The sequence below is a fragment of the Acanthochromis polyacanthus genome, chromosome 11 (assembly GCF_021347895.1).
Source record: "Acanthochromis polyacanthus isolate Apoly-LR-REF ecotype Palm Island chromosome 11, KAUST_Apoly_ChrSc, whole genome shotgun sequence".
NCBI lineage: Eukaryota > Metazoa > Chordata > Actinopteri > Pomacentridae > Acanthochromis > Acanthochromis polyacanthus.
Window position 1 is genome coordinate 27,347,258 of NC_067123.1, and position 26,064 is coordinate 27,373,321.

At 41.8% G+C, this 26,064-nt stretch overlaps 3 protein-coding genes across 4 annotated transcripts; 2 read left to right on the plus strand and 1 right to left on the minus strand.

Annotated features, from left to right (window-relative positions):
* Positions 1–390: 390 nt before the first annotated feature.
* evx1 (even-skipped homeobox 1) lies at positions 391–4,235 on the minus strand. The gene is made up of 3 exons (XM_022194083.2): positions 3,638–4,235; positions 2,467–2,702; positions 391–1,970 (listed from the first exon to the last, which is right to left on the minus strand). Exons 1-3 carry the CDS (start codon positions 4,002–4,004, stop codon positions 1,443–1,445), a joined length of 1,131 nt encoding a protein of 376 aa, XP_022049775.1. The 5' UTR covers positions 4,005–4,235; the 3' UTR covers positions 391–1,442.
* Positions 4,236–13,076: 8,841 nt separating this feature from the next.
* On the plus strand, positions 13,077–14,494 carry LOC110951132 (homeobox protein Hox-A13a). Of its 2 annotated transcripts, none has more exons than XM_022194063.1 (2): positions 13,077–13,722; positions 14,247–14,494. In XM_022194063.1, exons 1-2 carry the CDS (start codon positions 13,077–13,079, stop codon positions 14,492–14,494), a joined length of 894 nt encoding a protein of 297 aa, XP_022049755.1. The 2 variants fall into 2 exon arrangements, with proteins under 2 accessions (XP_022049755.1, XP_022049764.1); XM_022194072.1 differs by having other exon boundaries at positions 14,253–14,494.
* A 9,862-nt stretch (positions 14,495–24,356) lies between these two features.
* Positions 24,357–26,064, plus strand: hoxa11a (homeobox A11a). The gene is made up of 2 exons (XM_022194050.1): positions 24,357–25,020; positions 25,832–26,064. Exons 1-2 carry the CDS (start codon positions 24,357–24,359, stop codon positions 26,062–26,064), a joined length of 897 nt encoding a protein of 298 aa, XP_022049742.1.

The following is a 26,064-nucleotide window of genomic DNA, read 5'->3' on the forward strand; positions in this document are numbered from 1 at the left end:
ATTAAGCGGTCTCAGGGAAAATATGAGTGGCGTTAACGGAGCCCGGGGACCACTTAACTGTCACGGTCAATCTAACGGTCCCATCAGGAAATATGGGGGCTCACTCTGGTGTTTTGACAGCGACCGCTTGAGAGCAGAATTAGTGTTATTATTGGAGGAATTGGAGGGGGGTCGATGGACCAATTGTGACTATAGAGACTCTCTTTTCTTCTGCTGAACGAAATCAAACCGAGTAAAATGACTTTAAGGGAGCCAAACTTGCTTGGATCCGTTTTATTCTTGTTGCCATGAATTAAATTTTGGTATTGCCTGACTCCTTACTTCTAATCCTGGCTATTTTAGATAAATGATGAAGGTGTTTAGAAGACAAACACTCCATTGCTCCATTGGTTCTTTGACAGTATTTATTGCAAATTAGACGTTAAGGACAACTCAGGCAAAAACAAACCAAAAATATAATAAAAATAATATTAATAAAATAAAATAAAAACCAAATAAGTCACTTGTTAGTCCATAGTCTCCACGAAATGCCACTAAACTCGTGCCACTGTAGCAGTGCAAAGCGAGAAAATGTTTATTTTAAAAAAGAGGCCCATAGGCGCGATTTAATCACATTTTCATCAGATTTAGGAAGCGGGAGAAAACAGAAAGAGAAGAGTGTTTGATGGCGTTAAAATGCTTTATTTTTTTCTTCATTTTTGATTGTCCTCCCTCCATCCTCTTCTGGGTCCTTCCTCTCCTCTCTCCCTCCTCCTGCTCCCCGCCTCGTCAAACCGTGCGGGCTGTAGTAATCCGTTCCCTTGGCGCCTTGTTACCTTTTGGCAGGAACGATCCCCTTCCTGGTATTATCATTAATTCAACACTCAAAATTCACCGGGTCGTACATATACATCACTTACTAATTTCACTAGCATCTGCACATTCCGGCCCGGGCCGCCGCCAGGGCCCCGGTGTGGAGAGTTGTGTTCTAATGAGACGGCCGCAGTCTGTTAACAAATCCCCTTGTTAAAAAGAGAGATGGAAAGCATCATTCTCGCGTAACTAACAATACATGTAGGCCGATTTGGACGCGTAAAGAGACGACAAGTAATGATAAAAACCTTAACACCATCCATCACCGAGATTTAAACGTTTCTCTGGATCCCCTCCTTCTCTCCCTCACACATCAAATTAATCTTCTAAAAATCAAATCTGGTTTTGTGCTCGTGCGCTCATCTTTCAGCCCCACTGTCTTGGCTTTGCAATGGGATTATTATATTTCAGTCATGGGAGATCTGTAGTGCGTCTTGTAGTTGGAGATGTGGCTAATGATCTTCCCCCAAGTTTAAGTTTCACTCACTGCTTACTGACTACCTCTTCATGCTTTTTCAGTCCTGCTCATATAATAGGTTAAAAAGCTTGTGGTAAAGGCTTATAGAACGAGAGTTGGTTGGTTTTTGGTTTTATCTGGTCAGAGGCACTTCTTCCCTCTGGTCTAATGTCACAGATGAGGATTTGCTGAGCACTGAAGGCGTGAAAGTGACAAAAGCGTCAGTCCTGCTTGTTGGGGAACAAGCGAAGTCCGAGCCGGAGGGCCTAGTGGAGATGCCGTTGGACTGACTGGAGTGACAGGCCAGGCAAGAGCAGGGGCTTCCTCCGGGGCCGAGGCCGTGAGTCGGACCCGGGTACAGGGAGGGGTGTCTGAAGGCGCACAGCAGCTCCGGCCTCTGGTAGGGGTGAGAAAGCATTCGGAAGCTGTCGAGAGAGCGCAGGGGGTTTGAGAAAGGGGTGGCGGCGGGAGCTGAGCCGGCCCCGACTCCCAGGTGGGAGTAGTAGGGCAGCGGCAGGTGGGATGGGAAAGGGTATGGCAGGTTCCCAGTGGCCGCCGCGTGGCTCATCATGTAGGTGTAGAAGGCAGGGTCTGCGGGGTGAGGCCAAGTCATGGCCAGGCGCTGGCGTTTGTCTTTCATCCTGCGGTTCTGAAACCACACCTGGGACAGAGAGACACACAGGGTCAAATATTAACCACAACCCCCTCTGATGTACAATAACTAAAGCACATATGTAGATCAGACAGCAGCTGCGCTTTTACGTACACACGAATTTCGGTTTTAGTTGGTTTATTTCACTTTAGTCTATTCTCTGTAATCAATAATTAGAATCTGTGCTGGTTTTTGTGTCAGCAGAACATTTTTTTAAATAAATTAAAATCATATTAAATATAAAGAAATGAAAATCCAGGCCTCTGCCTACTTAACAGTGCGTCTTAATATTTAGGCGTTACTCAACTTTTGGTTATTTTTGTCTTACTTAATGTGATGTGTTCCTCTCTGTCTGTACATTTGACATAATGTAAGCTCTTTTAGAACAAACTATTTGCAGCATCCTAGTTTGGATTTACATTAATTCAAAGCTCACCAATTGTGAGCCTGTCTTCCTGCCCTACAGGCCCAATTCAGTCCTGCTCCTTGGAGATAAAAATCTTACTTTGATGGTGGTTTCTGGTAGATTTAAAGCAGCCGCCAGTTCGCATCTCCGCGGCCTGGACACATAGTTCTCCCGGTAAAATTCCTTCTCCAGTCGTGCGATCTGCTCCCGGGTGAACGCTGTTCGGTACCGGCGAATCTGGTCTGCTGCGTAGGACAGAGAGCCCTGACCCGGGACGATCTTACCCGGGTCGGCACCAGTCTCACTCGGGTGACCCGGAGAATCCCCATTTCGGCCTGAACGAATATGCAGAATAATTAATCATTTTTAATTGGCATTCCGTGCAAAAACACAGTCCCAGAAGAATTGCAGTGGAGCAAAAACACTTAGGGGCGTTTTATTTATTTCATTCGTTTAACATTTAATACGCAATTTTACTAATAGTTGGCATTTGAAGACTGCGGGGTTAATTCCAACATTTTAACTACACAGTTTTCCATTGTGTTATGTTTAGGGGCCTTCTTGACATACAACTCAAATCTTCATGTAGTGGCGTCTTGTTAATATTAATTTTTATCATAATTTTCTAAAGAATATTAATGAACAAAAACTCAGTGATAATAATAATAATCGGGTTGTATTGCTGTCGTTCGTTGTATTTTGTTCCATTTTAGCTCGTTTCAAACATCAACTGCAGAGTTTTCATATATTAATAATAATTATCATGTGATTTTTGCTAAAGGTTTTACACATTTTGCAGTATTTGCAGCTTACAAAATGCCAGAAAGACACATAAGAATAATCTTGCCACTCGCCTTCCCTTCACATGTTTTTGCTTGTGGTTTGAGCTGCTTGAAATCCTGCATTCTTGCTCATGCAGTAAATATACGTGCAGGCAAATTTGCTGCAGCTCATTGTTAAAGTCAGTGATGGAAATGCCTGGTTAGATTGTGGGTGTCACCTCAGCGTTTCCAGCCACAGTGGTCACTTGACAGAACAGCTGTGCAGCACCGACTGCACTTCTACTGTATTTTATCCTGCATGTTGAGGTGAAACTGTATTTCACTGCATGTGCACAAGACCTAGGCCTGATTTTCGATTCCTCTCTACGTTTTTTTCTTCTTGTTGAGTCACCCTGCCTGCATATTTGAGTGGCACAATTCAAACAACTTCATTAGCACGAGCATGCAATCAGAGAAAACGTGCACACAGCCCCCGGGCTCAGCCTTACCTTTAGCTGTCGGGTAGTCCATGCTTTCAGGCGTGCAGCTCACATCAATTTCCTCATAGAAGTCCGACTCGGTGTCTGAGCTGCTGCCGTCTTTGTGGGGATGTTCGGTCCGGTGCCTCTCCCCGGAGGAGGACGTGCCAACTGGCCTCACGTCGGCGCACATATTCCTCCGTGCGCTCTCCTCCACCACCAGCAGCTCGGTTCTGTCCCGGGAGTAGGGCGCAGCGCCGGGGCTCAGGCAGCTCCTGTGTGCCGGCTTCCCCTGCGGTTCTCGCACGGGGCTGCCGATGCCTTCCGACAAATTGGAGCCGTTCTTGCCAAGCTGACCTCCCTCCGCCAGCATCACCATCTCCTCTCTGCTTTCCATCACAAGCACGACTTTAAAAAGAACGCACACACCTCGACTTCACGGTGCAAGTCGTCAAAACCGAGACGATGATTCTCAGGTTGGAGAGGGGTGTGTGTACGTGCGTGTGTATATGTGTGTGTGCGTGGGGTGGTGGTGATGGCGGTGGAGGTGGGTGGGAGATTGTGTCCTCAGCAGTAGGAGAGGCTTCTGGAAAAGAAGGGGATGCAATCCGGTCTGACCCTGAGAGAAGACCGCTCCAGAGTGCGGAGAGGGAGCTCTGGGAGGGATCACCATTTAGCCTCTCTCTCTCTCTTCCTCCAGAGCTGTCATTCTTAATAGGCTAGTCGTCATGATGGTCCCCCCTGATGACGACACGCATTGATTGGATGTATGGGTAAACAGAAGGGAGAGGTGGTGGTGGTGGTGGTGGTGGGGGGGGTGATGGAGGGCACAGGCAGCTTTGATACAAACAGCATATCTCAATCTGTTAGTCTGCTGCTGTAATGTGCTTTATTTCATTCATGTTTCTGTCTGACCCTACATAAGCAGGTACATTTTTCCTTTAAAAAAAAATAAAACAGAGAAAAAAACCTACCAGCTGTCAATTTCCAAGTCAGATTTTTTAAAATAAACTTCAAATGGGCTCATGATGTGATTCTACATCCAGCAGTAGTTGTTTCCTAAGAATAATGCATATATTCATAGTGGTTTCTTTACTTAGTGCACCCCTCCTCCTGCTTTCCTCTCCCCTCGCCCTCTTGTGACTCCTATCCTGATCTTAAGTGGAGTCAAGTAAAGTCCTCAGAGGTCAAGTCCTGCGGTCAGAGTTTAGATTAGGAGATAAGAGACCATCTGACATAAAACCTTATTTAAAAAAACAAAACAAAACACCATAGCTTGGACCTCAACAACCAGACTGAATCCTCATTATGTGTACATATAACCTATTGTTTTCATGTAATTATTACATATGGTTCTATTTGTGTTTTAAATCAGTCAGTCATGTGCACATATTCATAGAGTGTAAATAAAACAAAATGGTGTGACGCTTTCACAATGTTTCAGCAAAGCGCATGGCCGATGGTGTTTTGAATGTGCATGTAGTATTTTAGTTATAAAGTTACTGAGCATTGACGGTGGAAGGTCCACACAGGTGTTGTGTAGTTTCTTGGGTATAATTAGCGCATTTTAACTTTGTGTCTCTTTAAGGGACAGATGTCTTTCTTACACGGAACAAGGGCCTAATGCTGATTTAACGCAGTTGTAGCAAATTGAATTTCATTACCAGCCTGGTTTAACTGATGGATGCAGTGCGCGCAGTGTCCACTGGACGTTTTCTGAGCTTCATGTTTCTTCAGTTCTGATTAAGCTCCCTCTGTCAAACTGGTAATATGCAATGCATATACTGGTGCCAGCAAATGTCCATTTCTTTCGTGAATTTTATCTAATTTGCTTTATTCGCGTAATTGATGGCAAATACACAATTGAAATTCGTTTGTGAGTAACACAGGATCAATGCCATGTTTTATTTTGACATGCAATTGATAACTTTCTTGTTTCTTTCATTCTTTCCTTTTTTAAAACAAATTTGCTCTGCTTTGTATGTATAAGCAAGATTGCATATTATTAGGGTCAGATGATATCAGGGGGTGGGACCCGACCACACCTGATGTCTCTGGAGGCAGTCTTACATTTTATTTATTCTTTTATTCAGTTTATATGTATATATGAAATGTATAGCTGCAGGACATCGTGTCTGTATTAGGATGTGGACGATGTAGCTCATATCGTTGGTGTCATGTGGTCTTACAGGGAGGAGAGACTGGCAGAGTGTGGAGCTCCAGCAGCCTCCGCTGTCCTTGTGCGCCCTCGCCTGTCCGTAAAAGGGAAAAGGCCCGGAGCAGCAGTCACCCCCTCCCCCAAAGTGCCGGCGGCTGAGGAGTGAGGGAAATTCCTTTGGCTTTCTCCCCCGACTCTTTCATCTGGTCTGCAAAGGGAAAAAAGTGAGCCTCTCTCTCTCACCCTCCTCACTCTCTGACAATTGTTGCTGCTTTTGAGTTTGAAAATGAGACACGGATTATAGCTGTAGCTGAAATCTATCTATCTGTTCGATTATTACAAAGTGAGTATCAATTTTGGAGTCACAACCAAGGGTACTGTTAAGCAGCCAATTAAAATTAAAGATCATCCTGTAAATTGTTTACCACAGAATAATGGAAATGTGCTGACTGCTGAAATAACTTCTCAGTCAAACCATAAATATCCTCTTGAGTCAGAGAGGAAAGTACCAAAGGAATTTGTTTCATTTCCGTCTTTACGCATGCACAAAAGTTAGTTAACTTACCAACCTGGTCATTTCTATGGTCTTTAATGCGTTATTTAGACCCGATTACTAATACAGAGTGGATTTTTCAGAAAGTGATTAATATTGTGCATTTTCTTTGATTTCATTTAATTTTTGAAGAGCGAGTGTTTATTTCATTGTTGAAATTCGCACAAAAAAGGTGTTTGTTAGTCGAATCGCATGCCAGGGCGCATGAGCAAATTTTCCTTTTTGTTTAGAGGCAGAGTTGGTTTCCTTCTTTTTTTTTTAAATATATGAAGATGGGTTATCACGAAGTCTTAGTAAAGCGCACGAAGATGGCAAAGATCCCACTGCTTTGATACTTACAGCAATTATCCAATGGGTCGTGGCCAGGGCAGATGCGATCTTGTGATCCTCCAGAGATAACAAAGGCTTTTGCGCAATAGATGAATGACCTTGTGCGTTTACAGTAGTGTCACTTATATTGTGTGTGTTTTAGATAGTGAAGGACACCGGATGGGTTTGGAGGGTGTGCTCATTGTGGAACTTGCTTTTGTTATTTACATGATGAAATAGCCGCTTTGCGCATCGCGGATGTTTTTAAAATGCACAACTTGGCTCAAATCCTGCACATTCTTGTGGCTGAAGTGCAGAAACTGGACTGCAGTGTAAGCCATGCTCCAGTGTCTAGTTTTGCAGGGAAGATCAAAGAGGGGGAGCGCCCCCCGCGGCAGACACTGCAGAATGCGCCCCTCACTTTTACTAGCCAGCCCAACTTGAACTTGACCATGGAGCCTGCGCAGTAAGCATGTAATCCAATCCACGGCCATGGCAGTGCAGATCTGCCCGAATGTTTGCTTTTAGCACAAAAAGAGAGTTTGTGTGTGATACAATTGCGCACGAATGGGGTTTGGTGGATATTCAGTCTGGCTGAGGTGCACGGTGTTTCACACCAGGAACCTGGGAGAAAATAAAAATCTAGCCTCTCCTTCATTATGGTGGCCCCTCCCGTCTCCGTTGCTTCAACTTGGCCTTGAAACAGGATGACGCAGCTACCAGAGAGTTAACTCGTTGACCTTGGAGCAAAACGAGTCCTGATGACTATACAGCTGGAAATCTGTGAGCTGTAAGACCCTCTTTTTATCGCTCTTCCGCGCGCCATCCTGCAAGCCCTTCGCTATTACACGATGGGTTTAGCGAGTCACTGAGATCAGGCCTGTAATACCCAATTAAAAGGGGAAAACATCACGGGGCATGGCTTACCACCAATTCAGCAGTAGCAAAGCAACACACCAGGTGCAAAGCCCTGACGTTTCACGAGAGTATGTGCAGATTCTTTAGACTGGCCTGTGCGTCCCTGGCATCTTTGGGAAAGGTGATATTTACAAAAGTCTGCCTAGTTGCAAATGGGTTCGTATTTTTAGAGTGTCGCTGTCATCAGTTCCACTGCAAGTCTGTGTGCCACTGTTTCATTTGTGTTGTCTAGCATTTTTTTTAGCCGGTAATAATGGGCATTGTAGACTGCTGCTGTCCACAGTTAGACGTTTCTGTTCGTATTTCTGTCTTCTTTTGTTCGTGGATTTGAGGTGACTGCAGTTCAGGTGTCAGTGCGAGAGGGAATGAACATTCAAACAGACATCTAGTTGATTTGCATGTGGCTGAAGGTGTGTTGGAGACACAATAAACGGAGCGCACAGTTTGTGAATCACAGCTTTAAAATCTTCCCTATAGACCTGTGGCCTGTGAGCTGCAGCGTTTGCCACACCTCGGTTAACACATAAAAACAGTATACGGGGAGAAGCGGGGACTGCCGTCAAAGTGTGTTAGTTTTACACATGCTGTATTTTGTGCTTCAGATTTGGCTTGATAATCCTGTCAAATTCTGCTTTTATTTGTTGTTTAAATAATTTACAGGTCTGCAAGTTTTGTTCTTTTCCGCCCTGAAGCATTCTTGCAACACTATTTCTACCTGTGGGCCTGATGCCTGTTATCTGTTATTAAGATGAATTATGATTGCTGCCGTAATATATTAAACAACATTTTTCTCACTATTGTCAGTCAAAGATCATATATCACAACTTTATTGGGGAATTGTGAGAACGTTGATTTACATTTTCAAGAGGTGGATTATGATTGTGCAAGTGAATAAATTAAACAATTAAAAAAAACTTTGAGAGATTAACTGAAAATGTTGAACTTGGTTAATTCTGGTTGATTAGTTTACTGGTTTCAAAATGAATACAAATTTAATTATTTCGAATTTTAATGATTGGACGGTAACTCATTTCGTTTTTCTAGACTCCATAAATGAAGGCGAGACTGAACTAACTGCATCGTCTCCATATACGTGCAAGCAGCATTATATACGCAGTGCTTAAAAACAAACAAAAAGGCAAATAACGAAACAGCTAAAATGTGAAATGTAACAGGTGTAGGTTTAACACCAGCGCGTTGCTTTGTTTGACCGTTCCATTTGTGCGTATTTTCGCGTGCATTAAATCTCTATGTAATGCTGCTTATTGTAGTATTTCTGGTGCGCATGGCTCCTGAAGCTGGCCTCAGAAAAGTTTTCTTTTATTTCAATTTTTAATTAGATATGCTTGCTGCATATAGCAAAGGGCCAAAAGAGCAGGGTCAGATTGTATCCAAATGATAGAATTACTGAAGAAACATCAAGAATAACATTATTTTTAAGTGTCTAATAATAAAAAGTACACCCATTAGGGCAGCCACTTTCTCCAGAGAATAAAAAAGGGTGTTAAAATTATGTTTTGGTATAAATATTAATGTGTGAGAGTCTTGACAGCTTAGTTATTGCCCAAGGAAAAATATCTCACTGACTCCCTGCCAGAATGATGAAATTTAAAAAGTAAACTGTAGCTCCTTACAGTCGAAAGCCCCTAATCAAAAAATGCAACAGATGTGGAACTGAAAAGCGGCTGAGCATTGAGCGAAACAAAGCGCAGACCTTTATATTTACAGAGGTTCCTGTATGCCAATAAATGATTTCACATGCAGCTTACAGGGCATAGGCTTAGCAGGCTGTTAACGCAACCTTTAAGACTCTCTTTTGCAGGAGCTGAAACGGAGTGAAAGTTGCAACCAACGTGTCAGTTAAACGCACGCATTAGGAACACCTTGGGAGTGAAAGTTTCCAGTTAACTGTGGACATTTTTTAGGTGGCTCCTCGCCGGAAAGAAAAAAAAAGATGAAACAGGGTCAGATTTTCTTGTTATTTTTTATGCAATCCTTCATAATCACACCGCAGGCATGCGTCCAGAAAATATGGAAAAGTCAAGTGTGTGACCGCCCTGTGGTTCCCTGCTTCGACCACAGAAACATATTGGCTGTTATGTTTTGACAGCTCTTTGACAGCCGTCTACTTTCAACACGTGTCATCAACAGGACTAAAATTTTGACTGCGCGTTCTTAGTAGCCCGTTTTTTCTATCTCAAATGAGCTTATTAAGGATATAAATTTACAGCAGAGCATAATTTTATATAAACCGGTCACTGCTTTCCCCAGGATTTGGGTGCAGAGGCCGTGGAAATAAATGCGCTCTTTCTTTCTCTGGCTGCGTAATTTGGATGTCAGTACAAACAAGGGGTTGAGCCTTAACAATGACCTCAGAGGAAAGCGTCCAGACTGTGCAGCCAAGTCCCAAAGTGGAGTCCTAGGAACTTTCTGGGGTCTTTCTCGTCGATTATTAGGTTCATATCAAATTAAAGCACTTAAATTCACCTTTCTTTAGTGAAACTTGGGTGAAAAAAACTAAAAATGTACAGAAGGAAAAAAATTTATCAATATTTTGGCTGATCATTGCTATAATTCTTCAAGTTCTCTGTCCACAGCTGAATTTGAATTGAGTGTCAGTATTGAAGTCAGTATTAAATGTTTCTACTAAGGGTTCTGGTACACATTGTTACGTGGAGGCTCATTGTAGATTTGGCGGGTGTGCGCCCCTCCTTTAGTCTGCCTTCATTGTATTTGGGGATGTCTCTTGTCTGGACTGACCACATGTGCGAGCCGACGGCCACCTTGGCGAGGACTGTTGCTTACTGTTTGCGTTTTATCCAAATTAGAACGGAACGTGGATAAAAACAGATTTGAAAAAACAAACATTTGTCAGGATGGGTGTATTACGAATTTATAATAACTATAATTCGACAAAGAACACGAAAAAATGTGACAAAATCCTTGGGAACAGTTAATGATTAACGCCACTGTGTTTATTTTGGAGCTTGATTTGCCTACATTGATGAAAACGCCACCAGGCAGTACGCAACAGGCTGGGCCTTGTACCGTGACTCATCGTTATTGCTGCGTGTTGCTGCTGAATGATTTCATTACTTAACCCTTCTTGTATGATAACTTGAGGATAAATCGTGACTACCGTGTACAGTTTGTCGTGAATCACTTCACACGTTATCTCAGCGATGCAAAAAATAAAAAAAATCAAATAAATGTAAACAATCAAGCTTTAGACACAGAATCGGTGGATGTGACGTTCTTTAATGCAGGGAAAATTCTAAAAAAAAAACGTATATTTTTGAACAAAAAAATCATTCCCCAATGCAACAAAGAAGATCTTCCATTTTTAATCATATAAGACAAACAGTAGCACATAATGTTTGGTTATTTAACATTTTTTTATTTAACTGTTTTTGTAAATAAGCACAACAAACGGTATAAAAGTGTTATTTCACAAGCTTTAGTATTAAATGGCTCTTCTTTTTATTATTTTTATTTAAGCACACAACATGAGATTAAATCCCTTCCATTAATACCTTATTTGAATGAATGTCGACTTCCAGCAAATGACTTTAAATCCCCCCCAAAATCCCCATTGTTCCATTGTGTTCAACAGAAATTAAGCACCTCCCCCCAACATACAAAAACATCAAGAACACTTTAACATTTTTCTCGCTACAACACTCCCTAGCTTTGAATGTGGGTTCTTGTTGAGTTAAACAATGTCAGTCCATCACTGCTGTGCTTTTTTCCCCCTCCTCATTCCGAGCAGGCCCACATCTACTGTGATCCAGAATATTCTTGTGTCAAACGAAACAGCCTAAATCAGCGTTTTGTCTCTGTATAATTGAAGAAAAATTTATATGGTGTTGAACGTTGCTACGTGGGTGGCCATGTTTGAAATTTCAGATAAAGCCAAAGCATTTTTATGATTTAGATCAACGGGGCATGTCTGCACCACACCACGTTGTCCCCTGAGTGGCAGCTTCTTAGTGGATGTTTTATGATTTTTTTTTTCCAAATCTCATAATAGCAGTGAGTACAATTACGCACGACTAGGCCAAAAACTCATGCAGGATTTTGATACCGTGGTAGCAAATCCAGTGAAAAGCTCCTCCAGATCCATAGACGGAGAGCCACTGGTCGTAAACACAAACCAGCAGACTAGACACACACACACAGACACACGTCTATCACGTCCCCCCTCCCTTTTTTCAGAGATCAACATCACTTTCACACATATCTGCCAAAAAAGCAGCCCCCAAAAAGACCCGCAAATAAAAACAACAACATTCCTTTTATATTTCCAGCGCTCGGATCCGCACCACCCGAGAGAAACGGGCACAGACTAGTTCGTGGGAGTAAACGGTGGAGAAAACAAAATGATAGTAAAAGTTAATGTCCTCCAATCGCTTTCATTGGGACAGGAATTCTCACCCTTCTTCCGCTCTTTTCAGGAGCTCAGATGGTCCCTTCAAAGCCTGAATAGTCCGACAGGCTGGATGGCTAGACAGTAACTTTCAACTTGACCTTGGCCTCCAGCCGCGTCTACCATTCGAAGCACGCAGTGCCAAGTGGAGAGCTATTTTCTGTCTTTGCATATAGTAAACACGCCAGAAGACGAGTGTTTATCTGAAAACATGACGTTATATCAGATTTAATTATTCTGTAGCTTTGACAAATATGGAGATATTCATGTGAGGCCCTGTCTAATTTACCAGAACTGCTTGGATGCATTTTTAAAACTGTTTGAAGTAAGTGGACACTTCTATGTTTTGTAGTAGCCTACTTCTACGTCCCATATGCGCTGAAGACGCTCAGACAAATCACTACATGGTCTGTCTATGCATCAGCGGGCGGAGAGAAGAATGTTAAATCCCATGTGGATCGTGTGCAATGCTGGAACACAGCAGACTTTAATATCACAGTTTGATAAATAGAATCTTTTGTTGTAAATGGTGGTGAAATAATACCCCATTTCTACTGCGACGCAGACAAAGACTGGTCAGTGTGTGCGTGCATAAAGGCCACAGGCTGTGCATATTAGTCATATAAGCATTTGAGCCATGGCTGTGTTTTTAACTTTTTGGCCATTTTTACATAATGGACTCTCATTTTAACATTGCATGTCAAATTAAACCATTTTCGGGTCAATATTACACAATTTTCGGATTTAAAATGTGGAAATGTAACATAATTTAAATAAACTACAATCACCTTTTTGTGTATCTTATTTAAAATATATATATATCCACAACATCCATCTCAATTAAATCTAAAACGACAAAAGCTAAATCCCCTGAAATGTACGTCACCTTACTTCGCCGCATTTTTCTCCATTTAATTATCTGGTGATGTTTACCGTCCTCTTTGCATAGCCTGGTCACGTGGCAACATCTGGACCAATAACAGCGCAACCTCTGCGCTCTTGTGCACGTCAGAGTGGCTTTACTCTCTGAGAACCAGTATCTCCTTTTTTCAGTCTCTGGCCTTTTTAAAAAAGAGCCAGAAGCTTCAATGTTGGATGCCGTGCTATGACAACGTCACTGCTCCTCCGTCCGCGCTGGGTCGACCCGTCGGTGATGTTCCTCTACGACAACGGCGGCGGTTCCGATGAAGTGAGCAAGAACATGGAGGGTTTTGCTGGTGGCAACTTTGCTGCGAACCAGTGCAGGAATCTGATGGCGCACCCCGCGTCCTTGGCACCCAGTACGGCTTACTCCTCCAGCGACGTGCCCCCCTCCGGTATGGGCGACCCAGTGAAACAGTGCAGCCCCTGCTCTGCAGCGCAGAATTCATCCAGCGCGTCTCTGCCATATGGGTACTTCGGTTACCCGTGCCGAATGTCGCATCACAGCAGCATAAAGTCCTGCGGAGCGCAGCCTCCCTCCGCATATGGAGACAAATACATGGACACGTCTGCCTCGGGCGACGATTTCCCCTCTCGGGCAAAGGAATTTGCTTTTTATCCAACTTACCCCTCAGGCCCATACCAACCTGTCCCCAGCTACCTGGACGTTCCTGTGGTGCCAACTATCAGTGCGCCGTCAGATACTCGACATGAGTCCCTGCTGCCTATGGAGAGCTACCAGCCGTGGACTCTCGCACCCAACGGCTGGAACAGCCAGGTTTACTGCGCCAAGGAGCAGCCTCAGCCGGGACACATGTGGAAGCCCTCAGGTAGGCTACATCTACCCACATTCTAGTTTTTACAGGACAGAGCGGTTTGACATGTTGAGTTAGTACACAGCAAACAGAATACACAGTGTACTGAGGTGGGAGTATGTCATGTCAGTTACTGTGTTACTCTGCTGCACAAACAGCACAACTGTATAATTTGTTTACCACAAATTTGAAATTATAATGAAGCAAAGGGCGTTAAAATGACTTAAAAATTTAAGAATGCACAAAGTTGGGATTTTTTTCTAATAATGAAAAGTATTTAACAATGATTTGATTATATAGCTGTCACAATCAGTCAGCCAGGCTTTGTCCTTTGATGTATGGATTGAACACTTTAATCCACACAGCAAATATTAAAGTCTTTGATTTTTATAATTTTATTTTAACGTAAGTAGAACAACAGTTCTCCACCCAATGAGGAGTGAATTTTTATTTACTGCATGAAGATTATCATTTGAGTTGCCTAACTACACGTTTTGAGGCTCTTTACGTGAACTTGTGTCGTCTGTTTTCCCCCTCAGACACAGTGTCTCACGCAGGAGGCGACTCTGGCTCTTATCGACGTGGAAGAAAGAAACGCGTGCCATACACCAAGGTGCAACTGAAGGAACTCGAGCGCGAGTATGCCGCCAATAAATTTATCACGAAGGACAAAAGGAGGAGAATATCAGCTCAGACCAACCTGTCCGAGAGGCAGGTCACGATATGGTTTCAGAACAGACGCGTAAAGGAGAAGAAAATTGTCAACAAATTGAAAACTATCAGCTAGTTGTGTGTTTTTTTTTTAAATAATACGGACAAAATCAATGGGAGATAAACTACTACACACACATAGACTCACATACACGCGCGTTTGGACACATGGATTGGAGCGCCTTCCTGACTGATTCAAATGTATGTAGGCAAATGATTTCCCGGAGCTTCTGGAACAAACTTTCCGGGGCCTGTGAACGCTGGACCCCCTTTTTTTCTTGCCACTTGTTGTTAAATATTATTTGGGGGACTCAAGTGGGAGAAAAGAAAGTATATATATATATATATATCTGCAGTATGTGTGACTTCTTTTTTTCTTTTTTCTTTTTTTTTTACTCTTGGCGTGCTCGCTCTCAAAGCAGGAAAACTGACCCCAGTTCAGAGAGCTGTGCGCCACCGAGCTACACCTTTATCTCCAAGTTTAACGAGAGTGATAAATGGAAGATTCGCAGGATGTGACCGTGTTATGGATTTGGACCTTGGGAATGTTAAATATTAATCACTCACGGCTTTCCTTTTAAAGCCTGCTCACATGCTTTAGCTTGTATGAAGTTTAGTCTGTATCATTTGAGTCCGTGCTCTCATTCATATCCAATCCACGGTTGCAATTTGTTATTCTGATGCTTAGATAATCGTCCGGGATATGTGTTCATATCAATCATAGCTTTTATAATGTGTGCGTATTCATGTGGTTGTACATAAGTATATAAGTAAATTCCGGCATGATATCCAGGTTGTGTGTGTGAGTCCAGTATGTCAGTGTTTAAAGTCCGTCCCAATAAAAATATGGACTTGGTTGAATTGTTTCCAAAGTATGTGGACAAATGGAGGCTTTATCACTTAAACGTAATAATGGAGCAATTTCTGTTTTTTGATAAAACCGTTTTGGGAGAAATGATTCTTCCATTGCATTGATTTAAAATCCTTGAAGTGTCCAAACACTCGCTGAATGTGACACTTCAGTTTGTCAGTAGTGAAACTGTCTTGTAGTGGGTTTCCTGGGTTTGGAGTAAACTTTATTCAGAAATGCTCCATACAAACTGTATTTAGAAAATATTTGCAGTGAGTAGTAGGCCTGTTTGGGGTTCTGGGAAAAAAGGAAATCAGTCAGTTGTGGCTGTTCTGTGCTGAAATATGGGCTGACATCGCCATCTAGCGACGACTTTGTGGCATACTCCACTGCAATACTAAAAGCCAAATGTTCCATTCAGAGCTTAGAGGCCTACTAAAATATAATAACAGGCTATTAAAAATATCAGTAGTAAAATAAAATGTTATGATTGTAATAATTACAATATGATTCTACGATGATAATCTCAAAATCTAAGCCTTTGTGTTTCAACAGGACAACAACAATAATAAACACACTAAAACGAGTTAAGACAATCTTCATTTTATTAAATTCTGGATTTTTTTTAAAAAAAAATTAAAACTTAAAAAAGCAGCAAAATAAAATTCTGTGACTGTACAAGACAAATGATTGCTTAAAAATGACGTGATTACAAGGATATTTAATCGTGAAGGTCGCTGAGGTGAACTTGGGATTATGAATAAAAATAAAGCAGCAAAAATATATAAAGGATATGTATATGTTTTTTACATATATACCTTAGTGAATGTTAACCTAAAATATAAATGAATTTGGTTTAAAACGCGCGCTCAGCCCGGTCTGTGTAGTTTGTGCTTCCAAATGTTTCGTTACTCGTTTGTTTGTTTCAGTAGACCCCATATTATTTATCCCAATAACAATCTGTTAGAATAGAGAATATATTTAATTTTTAACAAAAATTAAGAAGTAAAACATGTGAACTTTTGGATTTTACTTGTGATCCCTGTGAGGATTTTTTTTTTTTTTTTTAAAAAGACGCTGAATTTCAAGCAATTTTCAAGCGTCACTTGGTGTGTTTTCTGCTTGATTTATTGATGTCTTGCATGGACATGTTTAATTTTTGTGAAGCCTTTTTTTAAAAAAAAATTATGGCCACGTTATCATTAGGTGAACTTGAATTTGAATGAAATAGAATTCCTGCTGTATGGTTTCTAGCTTTCGCTGCAACTTGTGCGTAAAATATGACGCCGTCCCGAGTTATTCACAGCGCCATAGTGGCTACAATAACGCAGCTGAAGATTGCAAATTTTCACCCTGTATCCTAAAATATCGTCTTTTGGGGAGTCTAAGTGTGTTGTGACGCAGTTTTGTCCAGTTTTCCACGTGATTTCGCTGCATTGTATGATTCGGTGTTACTGGCAGTCAGATGTCAGACATGTAACCAAATCCATCCTGATTCTGAGGTCCGGCTTCTCTCGCCTTTTCCCACATGTGAGGCTGATTCACTTGGTGATTAATTGTTTTAGTTTGCCTTCAGTGTGTCCACTTCATGCAGGAGTATTGGCATCATCATCATAGTCTCTCTCGGACGCTATCATATGTATATTGTTTGCATTAAGTATCCAACTGAGTATGTGGTTGATTTTACGCACGAACATAGAATGGATTAAATCAGTAATTTAAACTATAAATCCTTATCCAGACATTATTATTATTATCTGTAGTAATATAGGTTACGTGATCAAAAATAGTTATCCGATTGAGTATAAATAACAATAACAAGATTTTAATCGACAATTTTCTGTTTTTGCTTTTTAAAAATATTGCTGAAATTTAATGTCTTTTTGTAAAAACAATTCTGATGTATCATATGTTCATACAGGCTCTTTGTCTATTAGTCATGCTTGTTTCTTAATTTAAATCGAGAGAAAAACACCCAGAAGCCCATCCAAACATTCATTCTTGATATTTTAAACGCCTTCAACTAAAAGGCTGAATTGTGAGGTATTTTTAAATTGCTAGTCGTCGGATATCTCGCTCTCATGACACTCACATGTCCAGCTGGCTGCTTCAGACAAACACCAGACAAATTGGGAGATAGATGAACGTCCGCGAGCACGGAATGCGCCGTTGCTAAGCGCCCACGTTTTCTGACGTCAGCACGACGGTGCGCGCACGTGTTTTCCAAGGAGCTCAGAGATGGGAGAGAAAGAAAGATGTCTCACTGCTCAGCACATCCTAGAGTTTGTTTTAAAAAAAAAAAAGCGGAAGAGCTGCAGCTGTAGAGCGGCTGAGAGGCAGCTCATTGGCTGAGAGGCAGCACAACAGAGTCTTATTGGTTCTTCAGAACCAAAACAAGGCTGCAAGACCCGCCTACAGCCTGAAACATAACGTGACAGTCCAAAGCTCAGCGCAGCGCTCCTCTGTTCCTGCCTCCTCTCTGAGACGTCTTTGATTGGACAGCTCAGACTGTGGCAGGAACAGGCTGGAGGCTGGACTGTATGACTCCTATTCAAGGATTGAATTGTGCTGCCACACTAAGGAAAAAAGAGTGAATTACAATTCATTTTGGAACTGATTTTTTTTTTAAATATTTAGAAATGCATCTATTGTTACTGCAAAAGAGCTGCACCTGGAGTTTCATGCATCAATAACTTTTAATCCTGAATGAGCTCACAAAGCGAAGTTAAATAAAAATAAGTCTGTTTGGATTCGCTTTTAAACGACAGATATTTTAAAGTCTGTGTGACTTAACAGTCCAGTTCTCAATAGAGAAAATTATGGCATTGAAGAAAGAACCAGAATAGGCCACCATCTGTTTCTGAATTTTAAATGTAATAAAGATACACCGTTAGATAACAATTATAGATTTAATCCACAAAGTAAAATGTGTAATATCGCCTTGAGGAATCAGTGCATTGGATTTAAATCCACGTTTCCAGTGAACAGTTTGTCTCTCGCCTGCCTGACAGACGTGCTGAGCAGACAGGGCCACCAGTGGCCATTGCTCTTTACATTGACCTTCGCTGTCTCTGTGCGTAATGGAGGCGAGGCCCTGCAACCTTCAGCCGCAGCTCTGGTCAAGCTTGAAAGCACGAGTTTGGAAGATAATCTTCGTAATACAGTACAAAGACCTCAGCAGACATAAGCTTTATCCGACACCGTGACAGCTGTCAAATAGAGGCAATTGACCGAGATTACGTGAAGCCTCCTCCATGTCCCAGTCGGCGCCTTATTCGTCTAGAGACGAGGTTTTTCCTTTCCCGGAATCAGATCATCTCATTTGGCCTGAAATATAAATGCCAAATAATTTACTGTGTCCATTCAGTGAAGTGTATGTTTTAAAGTAGAGGAACGCAGCCAGCATGCGGGGATTACACTGGTAGTATGTGTTTGCTGCTTCCATGTCAGCGTAGTTTAAACACAAAATATTTACGAATAAACATAAGCTTGCGAACGTGTCACTGATTTTGCTAAGTATGTTTTCCTTGACCTGTGGGTCAGATCTTTAAAATGTGGTCTCTATCGAAAAGCGTTTACAAAAAGCCACATCGTCTTTATGGAAAATGGGCCTGTGTGTGTGTTTTAGAAAATGCTTTAACCAAGTGCCGTAACCAGCTACAATAAATGCATCAGAGAACATGTAAATGCTTTCATATTTTCTCCAAATTAGAAAAAAAGATAACAAATCTAAATCCGCAGGATTTTTTTAAAGGTTGCAGGAACGGTTATTTCTGATATTTTAGCGGCCAGAAGAGCCAATGAGAACTACCATTATCTACTAAATCGTGACATTTGTTCATCTTTACTTGAGCTTTGATGCTTAAACAAAAACAAAATTAACATGAAGCAATATCTGATGTTTATGAGGTGTATTTATAAACGGCAGGAGTGGAAATCTGAATTTAGGTCGAATTTCGGTTGGATTTTGTCGCTGAATTAGCATGAAATCCAATTCATGCATATTTAGCATGAATTCAAATACATTAGATCTGATTGTACTTTAGAATATTAGATGTGTTTACAGCCAATATTCTTTTGCTTGAATAAAAACATCACGAAAATCCTGCTTCGGAAGATTAAAAATCGTACTGCGGTCGTCCACTGAAACATTGTCCAAACGGGAGCATCTAGCAATAATTAGATATTGCGTTCAATCGTCCTAAGGTAGATTGCATTTAAAACATTTTGGGGGAGAAAAATCGAGATTTTTTGTAATCAAGCAATGTATTCAAGGATAAAATACGCAAGTAAATCAGTTTGGCTCTTTAGCTTCTTAAAAGCGTGAGAAAGATCATTTTTATACACACACACTCAACTTGAAAACTGAGATTTTCGTCCAAACCCTGTGTCTAATGTTCTGAATGTGATTTTGTTCAGCAATGTCTCAAGCTATAAGTAGGAAATGTGCAAATTAGTCACGAGAATTTTCAGACGCAATAGCGTTTTTGGATCTTTTTTCAAATTACGCACAGCCTCTATCGCTACACTTAAATTTCGACTTTATTCTTCGTATTTCTTTGCCCTTCTTACTATCTTTCCTTTGTTTAATGTTCATGTATTGCCCCTCTGAAATCCAATTTGTGTTCCTTTTGTCCAGGTCCGCTCCTCCTGACGCCTCGTTTCACAGGATACCCTCTGCAGGCTAATCCAGCTTTGTGATTCTTCCTCTGGTTTGCCAGATGTGCTCCCGTTGACCGTGGAGTTGGTCAGTTTCCCTGCATGGCCCCTGTGTGGTCCGCCAGGCCCCTCTGTCGTCGCCATCGCCGTCGGCCCACATTTCTGTCACCTGTGGATAAATCAACAGTTGTTCGCTGAATCAGGTTCGCTTTTTCCCCCTCTCCTTTACACATATACTATATTCCTTCTCGTTTAATTGTGCACAAAATGCAAACTGGGATTGTTTCCTGTTTCAGTCTGATGAGTTTATAATCCCCCCGCAACTGTAGCCAGCAACATAACAGCTGAGCCAAGACCATGTACAATTCAAGTTCAAAAGCACGTTCTAAATGTATACATTCGAGCTCTTTTACAGAAGTAAACATACACATTTATAGTTTGAATTAACGCTTTAGCTGAAAATTACATGCATTTAATAATTAACCCAGACTGATGTATGATTTCTTTTGGTGGTCAGTCACTCACCCGTGTGTGCTTTTCAAAACTTCCTGTTTAGAAAAGCCATATATTGTGATCTCTAAATGAACATGTAAGAATTTGCTCATTTAAAGTCACATTTGGCCCCCGTCTTCTTATTGAATCATCAGACTGCTACTTCGGCCTCCTGCTCAGCTCGCTATGCTAAAGACGGTGTTTTCCATTTTGAGAGAATCCAGTCAATAGATGCTTTGAGGCGCAGGTGTGGTGGCCCATTTTTCAGCCATAAAATGAAAACAAAAACAGCCTGTAGTAAAGCTCTGGGCTTTTTATCCCACTTTGAGACCAAAACTACAGGAGGTTTCTTTTGCAGGGCACTGAATGCTCCTATTTAGGCTCCTTTACAGCCCACAGTGCCTACCTGACGTGGCGTTAAACTGTACTTTCAGATCCTCCCCAGACTTGATTGTTTACTTGTTGTCTGACAAGGTTTTATGGCGCGCGGATTGGGCTATCTGCATGTGGCATTCTCTTCCTGACTAAACCTAGCTTCTCTCAGCCCAAAACAAGGGTGACTCTTGATTTAAAGTAAAATGTCCAGATAATATCTATGTGTTCCAATGATCGTTTCAATGTTTAATCTAAAAAACAAAAAAAGTCAGTCCAGTGTGTGTCTGAATGCATTCGTAAAGTATAAAGACCAAGAAAGTCCAATCGGTGTCCAGTGTGAAAATACACTAATTAGTCTACCTCTGTGTCTAATCTGCTAAACATTCTCTCATGCTGTATACACGTAAAAGGTAAGTCGACTGGTAAGTAAATAGCTGCGTGTTATTCTGGTTTTTTTGCCTATTATTTTCAAAAAACCTAATTTTAATTGTGTTTTGCGTTTTCGTGCAGCCTATCTCACCAAACTAAAGGGTTTTCCGAGTAACGGCCTCCTAAGTACAATCATGAATGTTTTTTAGTTTCACTATTTTAAATATGTACATGCAACCTAACGCAGTACCATATAAAAGCCTCCATCTGATACACTATTAGTGTGAATGTGAAGTTCATTTGGTTTTTCCTTCGCTTGTGGTCACAGGCTCACATTATCAGATAATTTTGTAACCTAAAGCCTGCGTAAATGCAAAGCCAATTATAGGAACTCCATCCGGGGCACGGCGGGCCCTTTGCTCTCTGTGAAGGACCCTCTCCCTCCCCCGAACTTGAAGTCGACCGTACAGACAAAGCTTTGGCTTTGAGAGGTTTTACGCAGAGCCTGACATGATTTGCTGAGGAAAAACAGCACAAGAAGGATGAGCAGAGGATCCGCCGAACGACTTCCTTTGATAAATAACACATTTGACATAAAATAGGCTTTCCTTTTCTGTGTTTTTCTTTCAGAAAATTGCTTTTAAAATCAAGAAAGTGTCCAATAATTTAACATTTGGTTTAGACATCAGATTATTTATTGTAAGAAGAATTCTTACCTTAGTGGTGCACTGACGTCTTTCTATATCGTTGAAATTCCTCAGCTGCTGACTCTGAGTCCGTGTAGGTGGCGACTTCCTATCACGCTTGACCAGTTTTGTGGTGTCTGTCTGGCTTGGAGGGGAAAAGCGCAGTAGAATACTATAGCAGCTATAAAAACGCAGGTCTGTGCAGACGCTGGCTTTGGTTTTCCTGGGCATCCTGTCCTCAATTACAGCTTAAAAGCTTCAGCACAACTCGTAGAATTTGTCTGGATTGACTGAGAGGCGGAGCGTGTGGTCGCAGAGATACTGGAGTTGTTTGTGCCCCTACAATTTATCCCAATTAAATGGCCTGTAAGCGGGACGGTCCATATCACTCTGACTGCTAGGTTTTTCCTGTTTTGATACACTCACGGAGCGTTAGATTGGACTTGTACAGTATTAGTATGTGTTATATTTCAAGGTTGTGTTTCACATGTGACATCAGGAGCCCTTTGAATCCCTATATGCACTTCGGGCTGTGGGGCCAGACCAGCCTTGGCGGTCTTAATCCGAGCTCAGGTCTCTCATTCACAGCACATTAGAGTCAGGTTGCAGTCTCTCCAAAACCAGCTCGTCGGTGGCCTGAGAGCTGCGAGTCGGGGAATGTGCACTGTGGCATGTTTGCCAAATCAAATAGCAGAAACGCATTTCTGAAGAGTCTCCACATTTGTTATCTTTAATATGTTTTAGCTTCCAATGGGGGTACGTCTTTGCTCCACAAATATCTGCGTTTTCCGATGTAACAATTCATAGATTCGAGATGTTTAATCACATTTAGGATTTTAAAATAATTTGCTACAGGAAATTCAGCTAAAATATCTCAAGCTGTAAAACTGTAAAATACCTCTGCCAATATTTAAAAATTCTGCAACATACATTTCTTTTAGAAATTATATTTTCCTCTTTGACTTTGTGACGTTGATGGGATTTACGCAAACGTATATTCGTCGTGAGAAAAAATAAAAAAAAATATGTGGAAATTTAATGAAAAAACAAAAGTATCTTGCGCACTTGTGGAAGCTGTTTTCTTGCTGAAAAGCGCACATTTGAATATATATTTTCACCTTTACGCTGTGAAATAGCCGTGCGTAAAAGTGAATGTTGCACTTTTTGGAGCTCACATTGAATTCATAAAATGTTGATTTAAAGCAAAGCATTGCAACGGGACAAGCATACTTTAAAAATTTGAAAATATACATTTTCAGAAGGAGCTTGACGAATTTTTGACTGTTGAAACACACTGTGAAGTGACCCATGGCGACAGAGTTTAGCCTTCCATTTATGCGTACTTTCTGCAGCATACTCGTGGTCTTTCCTTAAAGATATAGGTCAGTTTCTTCTGTTACTGTGGTTAACAAGAAGAATTTGCAATTTAAATGGCCCAGTTATTATTAAGACTACAATTTAGGATTTGTTTAATTGTGCAAGGTTTTGCAGACGACCATAATTTCATTGTGCGTATTTGTCTGTAATTTGGATTCTGTTCACTACAAACTGTGAATTTTAAGATCTTGTCTATATTTATTTTTCCCAAATTTCAGATCAGTCCTACACTGATAGCAACGCAAGGCTGTAACCAGTTGAAACATTAGCCGCTACTTTGAACATGACCCTGATAACCAAATGCCCACTGAGCCAAATGCTATGTTGTAAACTCACCAAATGATGATGACTAAGACGTTTCTAAAAGCAGACTTTAGAGATAAGCTGGCTGTCTCCTTCCTCCAATTCAACACTGCATTATAAGTGCACAGTAATGCTTCTTCAGTTGATATCATTGCCTGTTAGGATCTGCCCTTTAATTTTCCACACGTTACAGGCTATGTCTAAATATTTTCTAAATAGGAAAGCTTGAAAATACGCACAAACGTTGATTTGTCCTTTAAAGACTGGAAACAATATGAAAGTGCACAAAGCATCTGAGAAGTTCATGTTAATATTTTGGAAAACTCTTTAATTTAAATCCCTCTTTTCTTTTTTAAACAGCCGTCATCCAAATATAGTTTTCTGTTGTCCTGGTTTCGTTGCATGTGAAGGAATTCATTTTTAAACCGGCATGTCTATAAACCACCAATGTCAAGCTTTAGGACACACAGCAGTCATGCCTCTTACACTCCTACACACTCTTTCTCTTTTCTACACACCCACAGGCGCGCGCACACACACACACACACACACACACACACACACACACACACACACACACACACACACACACACACACACACACACACACACAGCCTGAAAATCTGTCAATTTCTACCGCTTGGTCACGTGACCTCCTCCTCCGTGGAGTGGATGGAGATGGCTCTCCACGTCAGCTTACGTCTCCAAATTTCTGCTTAGCGAACCTGCTTCAAAGAGGCAAGAGGCACGGCGCTTCAGAGCCATGTTCAGGGCGGTTATAGAGGAATCAAAGCCCGACATAGAGTTATAGAACAGGGTGAACTACGATGATGGATTTTGACGAAAGGGTCCCCGTCGGATCGAACATGTATTTGCCCAGTTGCACTTATTACGTGTCTGCGGGGGCTGATTTCTCCGGTCTTCCCTCGTTTTTATCCCAGTCCCCGTCTACCCGCCCCATGACATACTCCTATTCCTCTAACCTGCCGCAGGTCCAACCCGTCAGAGAGGTGACGTTCAGGGACTATGCAGCCATTGATGCGTCCGGTAAATGGCCGCACCGGGGGAACTTGCCCCAGTGCTATCCAAGCGCGGAGGACATGGTGCACCGAGACTGTCTGTCGGCGCAAACCGCCGTCGTAGGGGACATGTTTGGTAAAAACAGCCCCGCAGCCGCCGCCGCCGCTTACCACCACCACCACCACCACCATACAAGCGCCAGCTCTGCTGCCACAAATTTCTACGGAAACGTGGGCAGAAATGGCGTGCTGCCACAGGCTTTCGACCAGTTTTACGAGACGGCGTACGGGAACGCGTCGGAGAGCTCCTCCGCGAACGGCTACTCAGGGGACAAAACAGCGACCAAGCCGCCGAGCTCTGCGCCGGAGGACGCACCGTCTTGCCGGGACACCGAAACGAAGGAGCAGCGGGATGAAACGAGCAGCCCAGAGTTATCTTCCGGCAACAATGAGGAGAAATCCAGCAGCAGCAGTACGTATTAAAGTCAGCGCCTTGGTTATGAGAGAAAGTTTGCAATCTTGCGCACTGCTGTTAAAAATTTTATATGCTGTTTTATAAGCATATAAGGTTTATAGAGGGCCTGTAGACCCCCCACCCCCCAACAAAACTTTGTTATAAACTGCAGGATCACGTGTTTGGAATTGAAATTGGCCGTGAAAGACATCAGGCCGGTTATTTTTCTCTAACACCCCTTGACGTTTCCCCAAAAGCACTGAGATATGAATATGAGTTCCTATAGAGACATGAGTTAATTCCATTTCTTATGAACTCGCTTGTTTCACGGTTTCTTAGCATTAAAAGAGCCCTTGCATGTAATGAGGGTGGTGTCTCTGCCTTCAGGTTTAGCACACATGTGCTCTTGTGTTAAAGCTATCATAGAGTTTGTGTTGTAGATTTTCACTTTATATTTTTTGCAGAACTAATATTCTCATATAAACTCCCTATTACAGCGCATTCTCATTTTCCTGTAGCTACTAGTGGCTTTAATTTTAAAGTGAACTTGTTTTCATTTGCTAGAAAAGGTCAAAGCCCAAGTGTATTGTCTAGCGAGCCAGCAGCGAGTGGTTTGGTAATCTTTCCTGTGTAATATAATATCTGTATATATGACACTTGAAATGTTGAAATGGGAAATATGTTCTTAATGCTTTATGTCGAGGAAATCCGCTCGTGCGTAATCTGGGCAGTATTCAAGACGTGTAAATCATTTATTTCCTGTAACATAGTCATGGCTTATTTGAAATGTGTACAGTTTCTGTGACCGGCTTCTTTCTGTGCTCTCCAGGTGGACAGAGGACCCGCAAGAAAAGGTGTCCTTATTCCAAATATCAGATCAGAGAACTTGAACGAGAATTCTTTTTCAGCGTGTACATAAACAAGGAGAAGCGGCTGCAACTGTCTCGGATGCTCAACCTCACCGACCGACAAGTAAAGATTTGGTTTCAGAACCGTCGCATGAAGGAGAAGAAACTGAACAGAGACAGATTACAGTATTATACGTCCAATCCTCTGCTTTAG